General features: G+C 31.9%; 1 protein-coding gene across 1 annotated transcript in view; it reads left to right on the forward strand.

Moving 5' to 3' along the window:
• Lca5 (lebercilin LCA5) overlaps positions 1-10,182 on the forward strand; it is a 65,011-nt gene extending 54,829 nt beyond the window's left edge. The window contains exons 4-8 of the mRNA XM_046420695.2: positions 1,322-1,459; positions 2,498-2,594; positions 3,577-3,719; positions 5,655-5,787; positions 7,377-10,182. Coding sequence (XP_046276651.1) covers positions 1,322-1,459; positions 2,498-2,594; positions 3,577-3,719; positions 5,655-5,787; positions 7,377-8,221 — 1,356 coding nt within the window. The 3' untranslated portion in view covers positions 8,222-10,182. The remainder of the gene's footprint in view (positions 1-1,321; positions 1,460-2,497; positions 2,595-3,576; positions 3,720-5,654; positions 5,788-7,376) is intronic.
• The last annotated feature ends 746 nt before the right edge of the window (positions 10,183-10,928 follow it).

Here is a 10,928-nt window from a genome sequence, read left to right on the forward strand (position 1 = left end):
TAGTTTCTAATTACTGAATTTTGTAACACATACATATATACATATACATTTTTCTTTGATATGTACTGTAGCATATGATTTGTACATATTTTTCTCAGACTATGGCTTATCTTTTCATTCTCTTAACAGTTTCTTTCAAAGAGGAGAATTCTTAATTTCAGTAAAGTCCAAGAAAATTTCTTTCTTAATATTTACCCTGGGGAAATAATAAAAGATATGTTTGAAGTTATATATGCAAGGATATTCACTATAGAAAAAATTGGAACACATTAGTGGTGAATAGCAGAACTTACAAGTTACTACAAGAAGATAGAAAAGTATTCCATTTAAAAAAATTATATTAAATTCTGCTGGCTTAGGCATTTATATTAGGAAAATATGTAAAAGTCATAAATTATGTACACTAAAATGTTGACAATCATGATCACAGGATAATGGGATTGTGACTGTTTTATTTTCTGATTTTATTTGTAGTTTTATAATATCTTAAAGTATACTGTAATTGTACCCAGGGGTGCTAAACCACTGAATACATCCCCAGCCCTTTTTGATATTTTATTTAGAGATAGGGTCTCACCAAGTTGCTTAGGGCCTTGCTAAGTTGCTGAGGCTGGCTTTGAAATTTGAATTTACTATCTTCCTGCCTCTGCCTCCTGAGCCACTTGGATTACAGGCATGTTCTTTGTGATTTTATAATACTTTTTTGCATACACAAAGCATGTTTTTTTTTTTCCATTCAGAGTTAGGAATGGTATCTTGATATATATATATATATATATATTTTTTTTTTATGTGATGCTGAGGATTGAACCCAGTGTCTCACATGTGCTAGGCAAGCACTCTCTCAATGAGCTACAACTCAGCCCGACATATTATTTTAAAAGAAAATATTTTAGCCTAAATACTTTCATAAACTTCATGGGAGATATTTAAAGACAATGGTAATAGCTGTAGTTTTTATCTAGAGATGTGTTCTGTCCTCTGCACCTTGCCTAAGCAGTGATTTCTGAAAGCCTATGCTTCTTATCCCATTCTTTGGCTATCTTTTTGCTCTATGTGTGCGTGCTTCAAATGCTTAAGAATATATTTACAAATCACTGTGAAAAATGCTAAAAGAAATAATTAAGTAGGTATCTTATTAAATTGTTGGTAAATCTATTTCCCAGTTTATTTTACGTTCATGAAGACCAAGTCCAGCCAGCCTAATTTTATGTCTAAAATTAGAATCACTAAAAACATCATTTTGACACCTCTAAGTGCTGTGTTTTACTATTGGGTTCTTTTAATTAATACTGTTTTTGAAATATGTTTGTACACCCAGGAATTATCGAAAAACCTTGAGCTAAGTACTAACAGTTTTCAACGACAGTTGCTTGCTGAAAGGAAAAGGGCATATGAGGCTCAGGATGAAAACAAAGTTCTTCAAAAGGAGTTACAACGACTGTATCACAAATTAAAAGTAAGCACTTTACACATTAAATGGCATTATTTTCTCTGTAATATAAACTTGATGAAAACCCAGTATTTTAAAACATTCTTACTATTCATGTTTTTAGGTTGGTATGGTATAATTTATAAAATTCTGTTATTATCTTTGGTGCTTAGATAGAAAATGTTTTGATATAATTATACAAAGTAAAGCAGTAAGAATAATGTGAAATAATTGTTAAATCCTGAAAGAAAACTGTAGAAAGAACTAGCATTTTTGTTGCCTGGTTAAATAATCTGTGTTCTACTTTTACATTGTTGGTAGAATTGTAAATTAGTATAACCCACTATGGAAATCAGTATGATGGTTCCTCAAAAGTCTAGGCATGGAACCACCACATTACCCAAATACACCTTTCCTCAGTATTTATTCTAAAGAATTAATTTATGACTTTTACATATTTTCCTATGATATACCCATACCCTTGTTTAAAGCAGCACAATTCATAATAGCCAAAGTATGGAACCAGTGTAGGTGTCCATCAATGAATGAATGTATAAAGATATGGTATATATGCACAATGGAGTTTTAGTCAGTCATAAAGAAAAATAAAATTATGTTATTTGCAGGAAAATGCTTGGAACTAGAAACCATTCTGTTAAGTGAAATAAGTCAAATTCAGAAGATCAAGGTCACATGATTTTCATAGTGTTTAGAAGAATCATTCAAATTATTTAATGTTGTTAAAGCACATATTCTTAATTTTATCTAATGATCAATGATGGATTGAATTTTTGTGCAGAATTGTGCAAAATCATTTATTATCTTACATAATTTTCTTTTTGTTAATCAAATTTTCAGAGTCATAGTCCCAAAATGGTCAAGAACATTGGACTTCATAGGAAAAAGCATTACTCTTCCCTAATCTAAATGTGCTAGAGACATTTTTTTCTACTTGGTAGTTAAAAAAGGAAGCTGAACTCTAGGTTTATTTCAGTTTGTTAAGGAAAATGTTGATTGGCAAAGTGACACACACCCTCACTTCATTGTATATGGATTTGTTTTCAGGAAAAGGAGAGAGAACTGGACATAAAAAACATATATTCTAATCGCCTGCCAAAGTCCTTTCTAAAGAAAGAAAAAGAAATTACACCAAGGAAGAATGGTATAGTAGACATTATTGTTGAAAACTGATATTGTAGCTATTATTTATTTTTTTAAATATTTTTTCGTAGTAGATGAACACAATATATTTATTTATTTATTTATTTTTATGTGGTGCTGAGGATTGAACCCAGTATCCCACACATGCTAGACAAGTACCTTACCACTGAGCCACAATCCCAGCCCCTGTAGCTATTATTTATTAATAAAATTAATTAATTTTGAAGTACAAGGAAAGAACAATAAACAACCCCATTGAAATACATTTAAATTCAATTCAATTTTTTAGTTTGTTTCGTTATAGTTAATTTTCAGAAATCCTTGTCAGTTTTTTCTCCTGAAGAGAGGTTATTAAAATTAAGTAACATGCTGTTTTGAAAAATTCTTATAGTAATTTTTGAATCATGCGAAAATATATAAACATACCCAAAGTAGAGAGAATTTTATTTTATCTGCTTTTTGATGCTTTTGCTAGATTAAATACCAGACATTTCATTTATAAATATTTAGCATTTTTTTAAATGAAAGTATATTTCTTCTATGAATTGAGAGAGTTTTAAAACATAAAATTTGTAAACATTCCCAGGTGTGGTTCCAATGGCTCAGGAGGCTGAAACAGGAGGATCATGAGTTTAAAGCCAGCCTCAGCAAAAGCAAGGCACTAAGCAACTCAGTGAGACCCTGTCTCTAAATAAAATACAAAATAGGTCTGGGGATGTGGCTCAGTGGTTGAGTACCCCTGAGTTCAATCTCCAGGACCAAAAAAAAATTTGTAAAAAGTAATAGAATTTACAGTGAGAATTGCCCCCCAATCCCATAATTGCCTATAAATCTTAGAAACAAAAATAGTAATAATGTGCATTTGTTGGGCTGAGCAAAACATGCAGTATCTCATTTAGATTAACATATATACCAGTGGAATTCTATGTATCTTACCACTGTTCCGTGGGATTAGAAAAATTCTTGTACTGTTTTCATGGTAGCTGCATGCCAGAGTGATTTTACAGACTTGTGTACAAAAGAAGTACAAACCATTGAAGATTGTGAGTTGGAAGAATTACCTGTAACACCACAAACAATGATGATTTGTGAAAATAAATGGGAGGAACCAGAATGTCTTACTTTGGTGAGTTCAGGCATATTTGATTATGCGCCAAACTCTGGGTTTAAAGTTGTCCCTAAAAACATAGTATCAAACATTTAAAAATTCAGTGGTGGAGCCTAGTACTATATCTGTATGAATATTCAACTAGCCTTTTAAAGAGAAAGAGGTAGTAACAACTGTGCATTTTATTAAATTTCTTTGGATTGAAATTTAGTTAGTTTACATTGCATTTTTCAGTTGCTTCACAGAGAGATTGATCATACCTTCTAGGTTGAAGATAATAGGAATACATTTTTCTCTATCTGCTTATATATTCTTAGAAAACCCTCAGTGCTTTTATTTATTTTAATAGCAAACTAAAGGTTTCAAGTGATTTTTTTTTTTTTTTTTTTTAGAACTTGACTAAATGTAATATTTTGGGGCCTGAGAATTTTATGGGTTAACTGAATGCTGAACAAGGATGGAATCTGACATACCATTCAAATTAAGAGTGGAATTTAGAGTATCATTTAAAAGGACTTTCATATTAAATCACTTGCAGATCCCTTTAAGAGGGTTTTGTCTTTAATATTTACAATTCAAAAAAACAATATTTCAGGGATCCAGAACATTTCATATAATGTTATATTTTTTGTACCTTATAAAGTTTCCCAGTGTATGACATCTCTTAAGGTATAAATCAGAAATGGACTGATTTGGTTCCTTGGTGTATTCTAGCTTTTTAATTTCATTTTTGTTTTAGAAAAATTCAGATACATAAGTTGTACTTGCTGTTTCTTCCTGTATTTACCCTTTGAGACCAGATCATGTTATGTCTTTAAAATGGTAGAGAATAATGGAGTAATTCTTAAAGTATTTTTAAGAAGTATTAAAAAGATTCATCAGGAGCATCAGCAGCCTGGTATTGTGAAAAGAATATAGCTTTAGAATTTGATCTGCTTTAAAAATTATGGCTCTTAACATTTTAGTTGTTTGACTCCTTAGAGTCTCAATCTCAATTTCCTCATCTTTAAAATGGGAGTGATTTTCAGGATTATAAAGATGACTAATTATGAAGTTTCTAAAGCTCTTAGCCTGAGCCTCTTAAGACTGAGGTCACTGTTAAAAGACCTCAGCAAGTGACAGCTTAGTTAGAGTGCAGGTTAACTTGCTTTGAGAAATATGGTGGTCAAAGTAGGATAACAAATACCCTTCTCTTTTAATAGACTAAAGTCAAATGGGTTGTCCAGGATTGGTGGTATATACAACTTTGTTTGTGGTAGTCACTCTATTTTACTGGTCTTGCATTTTAGAGTATAGTCCTTCTGTATTTTTGGAACTGGCTTACCATTCTATAAAAAAGGGAATAAACAAGTTAGAGGGCAAGCTGTTTTATAAATGTGATCAGAAGTTGCATGCACACTTCTGCTCACCCACTTTGGTCTTGTCTAGGTACAAGGGAGGCTAGCAAATGTAGTATCCAACAGAGCAGCCCCTGTGCCCTGTCGAAACTCAGGGAATTCTGTTCTTAAAGAAAGTGAATCTTACTAATAAAGATAGCTTATTTTTATTAAGAAAAATTATATATGTCTCAGTTGGCTACCATAATTGTTTAATAGCCATTTCTGGTTAACCAGAAATGGCTATTGAACAAAATCTGGTTAACATTTTGTAGTGAGAATGTATGAAGATGCTTCTGCAACTTATTTTTTTTTTCAGAATTTTGTGCAGGATGTTGGATTTGCTTCCATTATATTGGTTTTGATATCACTTATAAATGCTTCTTTAAAAATTTAAAGTAAGAAATAATCCTATGTGTTTCTGAAGCATCTTTCAAAGCATGATAACTTGTGATTTTCTGATTCATTAAAGATGAAATTTTGCTTTAATTTCTAACAATGAAAGAGAAATCTATAATATTTAAATAGTATTTCCCCTTTTCTATAAGTAAATTTACATTTTTAAAATGTATACTAGGACTTGGAATTCCAAGAGCAAGATAAGCATGAAGAAGCAGGGATTCTAAATCCAATTGTGAACAAAGAAGAAAAATGCATTAAAGATCAAGGACTGCAAATTGCAAAACAGGAGATAGAGAAACTAAAGAATGGTAAGAAAAAGACTTTGTTTAAGCAAGTAATGAATCAGCATCCCTTGGGAAAGAAATGGTTAGGATCCCTTAGTATTGTCCAGCTGAACCATGAATTGATTACAGAATAAGAAAAGGTTGATGCAGTGGTATATCAGGAGTCACAACTATTTGAATGAAGTTATTAAGGAAATAAATATATTGACTATTACTCACTATTTGGGGTTACAGAATAAAAACAGGTTACCTTCAGAAAATTCAGATGAAACAACTCAATGAAGGGGGAAAATTCTTTGTGTATGAATTAAAACTTGATGAAGAAATAGCTGAAAAATAGCTTTCTTTATTGGTTCAGCCTTGGGACTCTGTACCATGGACTAGCTTAAGTGTAAAAGTCAATGAAATACGAGGACCTGAATGTATCCTTGCAATTTTTATTTGATTTTAATTTGCAAAGTAAATCTTGAATATGTTCAATCATTATGTAGAAGTTTAGTGAAATAACTCCTATAAGTTTAGTTACTGAAATGAAGTTCAAGAATACTTTCATTTTCATCTTTATTAAATGTCATAAAAGTATGGGCAAGAGGGATTTTTTATTTATTTGTTTGTTACATTAGGGATTGAACCTAGGACCTGCCTGCACAGGCTAGGCAAGTGCTCTATCACTGTGCTACAGCCTCAGCTCAACTCTATAATCTTTTGAATGTATTCTGTTTCCATTAGTTGTATAGTATCTGCTTATAAAGAAATCCCTTTTCTTTCTTTTTCTTTCATGGAAATTCATGGAACATAAAATCATGACCCAGTGATTGTAAACACTGTGTAACTATTGAAATAGAAGCCATATTTACATCACTGTTGGCTAATGGACAGAACAAGATGCTTTCACATGTTTAACTACAGAACAGAAAATTAGGTATTATGGTCAGTTCCATCTAGGTAACAGGAAAAGGAATAAAATAGCAGAAGACTGTCACTTGTTTTTGTCCTTTTGACTATCTTTTTTTTTTTTTTTGAGTCTATATGGATTGATCTCTGACATTAATGAGAATGTATGCCATTTACTGAAGTTATCACATTTGTGGTATTCTTGTATACTTTAGTATTTTTAATGTTTAATTTGGGAAATAACTTCAAAATTATAGAAAATGGCATGAGTAGCCAAAAAACTATTTAAGAGTGAACTGTATACCTAGTGCCTGTACGCATCTGCTGTCGAACACTATGTAAGTGGTATTGTGCCCTTCTCAAGATATGACATCCAAGGGTTTAACTTTAAAACTCTTTGCTCGATTGCATCCATCCTGTCACCCACCTTAAAATGTATAGCATCATATTAGTTATTTAAATAAATGAGAACCTTCCCTATCCATACTTTGAAGAACAAGTTTCTCTATAAGTGTGATTCTTAAATGAAGTATACATTAAATATATTATTCTCGAAAAACAAATATAGAAGTGAAATATTATGATGTCCATTTGAACCCTATTTTAATACTAAAATTAGATAAAAATGGTTGTATTATAAAATATGGTAGGTTTTTTTCCCTTCTTAAAAAAATACTGATTGCTATAAAATTCAGTTTGTAATTTTTTATTTCATACAGAGTGGGAAAGAGAAGAACTTAATGAAAAGCAGAAAGAGGGAGAAGAGGAGCCTGAGTTGGAGACTAGAAGCTACCAAATGGAAATGTATGAACTTCAAAGTATTGATAAATTGGAAGAGGAAGAAGAAGAAAGACTGAAGAGAGAAATGCTACTTGCTAAACTGAATGAAATCAACAGAGAACTTCAAGATTCTCAGAATCTAAAATGTCCTCTTTTGCCATTAATACCTGATTTGGGATCAAAACTGCATTCCTCAGAGAAAATCTCCAAAACATACATGTTCTCTGAATCCTCAGAGAGATTATTTAATGGGCATCAATTGCAAGACATAAGTTTTTTTACTCCAAAAGGAGAGGGTCGGAATTCAGGAACTATTAGAAGTCAAATCTCTCCAAATGAGATTGCATTTGGTAGCTATGTGCCTTCATTTGCAAAAACACCAGGGAAGTCAAATCCATTTAGCCAAAAAAGTGGCCTTTTGGATTTAAAAAAAAACAGTATGGAAGACCTTAGTAAAGACAGTGCAGATTTCATTGCAAGAAAAGAAAAAAAAGCCAATCTGATGGAACAGCTATTTGGTACTAGTGGCAGCAGTCCCATTTCCTCTAAAAGCAGTGACCCAAATTCTCTGGCTGCCAGCAAAGGAGACTTTGAGTCTCTAAATTTTCTCCCTGGAGATAAAAGCAGCAGGGGTAGAGAACATGATGAAGATGAAGACTATTTCCTTGGTGAAGGAAAAAGTTTTAATCCAAATAGACACCGATTAAAACATGCAAACAATAAACCAGCAGTAAAAGCAGTTGATTCTGTGGAAGATGAAATTGAAGAAGTAGCACTGAGATGACTGACTAGAGTATACATTTTTTCAAATTGTAAATATTAAAATATTTTAATACAGTATTTATGATAAACATTTAGACTTTTTAATGTTAAAAGGTCCTTATTAAGGAATGATTTCAAGTAGTTAAATACAGTAAAAAAAAAAAGGATTTTTTTTAAAAGTACATTATATCTACACAACATAGTAGTTTGCCAGGAATGAAGAGAGCTTTTTAGAATGAAACCAAAAATATTCTCTTATTTTATTTTTACTTAGAAATGTTTTACCTCTTAAACTAGCTGTATGGGAAGTTTACTTCATTGGAAATTGTTTTCTACTTTTATCCCTATTTATTTTGGTTAGATTCTCAGATAAATATAATCTTCTCACTGATTACTGAATGAAAATTAAGGGTGAAAAACTCTGTGGTGAGAAAGGTAGAGTCCAGGTGGTAGAAATCTGATGCCATGTAGAAGCCTACCTTCTATGGATAGGGGTGAAGGTCCCTATCTTAAGTGGCAAGGCTGAGTTGTTCTTGAGTGGTAACTGTGACAACATTGGGACTTCCCATTCCTCTGAAAGTACTCGGTTAAACACTACTCATTTCTCAATTACAATATCCTGAAATCACTTAACTACAATTCTGTAGCATCTTAGGTGAATTTCAGAATACAGTTTCTATGTGGACTGTTCTCCTCTGGCATTTCTCCCCAGAGACCTGGGTACAGTGTAATTCTACTTGTTCTCATACATTCTTTATATCTCAGTGACTGGGTGTAAGATTTCATATCAAATACAAGAAATAGAAAAAAACTTCATTTCAACTCAATCTTGAGTTGAAAGATTTTCAACTCAATTATGTTTACAGAAAGTAGTGTCATTTGAAAATTTTAATACTTTTTAAGATTTGAACTTCCCTCACACTGAGGAGACAATAATAGTATAATACTAATTGGACTTACAGGACTAGTTTTAAAGCAGCCTTGGATAAAAGGTGGGTTTTTTTGTTTTGTTTTGTTTTGTTTTTTTGGGGGGGGTGGAGAGAGCTTCTGCCCTGCAGAGTAGGTTGGATAGTTTTCTGTAGAAATGCATTGGTTTTCTTTTGGTTATTTGTAATTCATTTCAGCTGCAAAGGAATATGCTGGGTATGATTGGGTTTTAATAGTATATCACCATTCAAGGAGAAAACACTGTTAAAATGAAGATTGGAGGAAAGAGTGTGTCCAGAAGAATAAAAACTTAAGTTTGACAGTTATTCCAAAGTGAGCTATTATTTCAAGAGTTATCTGTATAATTTGCTCATAGTATGGTTTCTGATGCTAAGCATGTATACTGATAAGGGGAAAGAATTACTAGTGTATCTGGAGATGTTACAAATGCTTAGTAGAGAATAACATTTTATGACTAATGTTTTATGTGGTTAGGCCTCTAATTAAAGGATGTACCACCTATCATCTTATAAATTGTGTTCCTGTCATTTATTGGGAACAGAAACTCCCCAGAGTGCTAAACTGTTTTAAAAAGCTTTCTTAGATTTTCTACATCTGCATTTACTACATTGCAAATCATTCTAATATGTGTAATAAGCATAATAGTATTTATAATACAGTTCTTGATAAAATATTATGTAATAATTTTGTTTATAACTGCTAATTTTCTGCCAAAACTATTCTAATTTTTATGTTTTATTTTAAAAGACTTTATAAAGGCTTTTGGGAAAGTTTTTTTATTCAGATTATTCTAATTAGCATCTTGCTTTTTTTTCTACATGATATCTGTAACCAGATGCAATAAGACAATTATTAAAATTAAACCTAAAATTGAGTTGTAGACTTAAAAACATTATGGTGTTAAAATTGGAGATTAAAATGTACAGAATAGGGTTTTTTTTTTTAATGGACAAGTTTTAGAGTAAATCATTTTTCTAAATGTCAAGTTAAATTTATTTGTACTCAAAACTCTTGTTAATAAAAGTTAAAAACATACTATGACTCTTTATTTGATACCTTAGGTTACTTAGAAATATACAGTGGAAACAAGAACTGCAGGGTTAATTATTATTTCATTATTCATGTTTCTTTTCCCTGTCCAGTATTTTTAGTTGAAGTAGATGAATTTGCCCTAAATTAGGTTAGAAGGTATGCTAGTCTTATCAGATAATTACTGTTTTAATTAATCCTTTCACTCTTATAGCTATCATAATGTATCATAATGGCAATATTGCTCATAATAATAAAAAAGGGGGGTTGAGGGTGTGGAGAATTCAGTTGGCCATAAAATAAACACAAACTTGTTTCATGGCACTCAGTTTTTCTGATCATCCTCTTCACTTATTTTCAGCTATATAGCCCTAGGCTTCTGATATCACTGGCTGGCTGTTAGGTGGCTAGATCATGTAAATCTGCCTGAGAAAGAGAGGAAGGGAAATATGTTTCATAATGACCATAAGAACATTTTAGGATTAAAGGAGGTACCACAAATTGTCAACAAAGAATGCCTTTAAAAATATTTTCTGTGCTACACAATACATGCCCTTCTCATTTTACAGTCCCCTTTTATATAATTTGAAAGTGTCCTCTTATTAGAGATAATTTTTTTGTTGTTGTTGAAGATTTGGGCACTTCCTGGGTGCTCCACAGTGTGTTAGGTGGCAGGCAAGTGTGGGGAATTAACCTGATGGGTGTGGCCCTCACACACTGAACATTGTCCTCCCACTGCTCCCTGTGCATCC

This window comes from Marmota monax, unplaced genomic scaffold (assembly GCF_021218885.2).
Source record: "Marmota monax isolate L192 unplaced genomic scaffold, Marmota_monax_Labrador192_F-V1.1 WCK01_AAM20220418_F8-fsc00365, whole genome shotgun sequence".
NCBI classification, from domain to species: Eukaryota; Metazoa; Chordata; class Mammalia; order Rodentia; family Sciuridae; genus Marmota; species Marmota monax.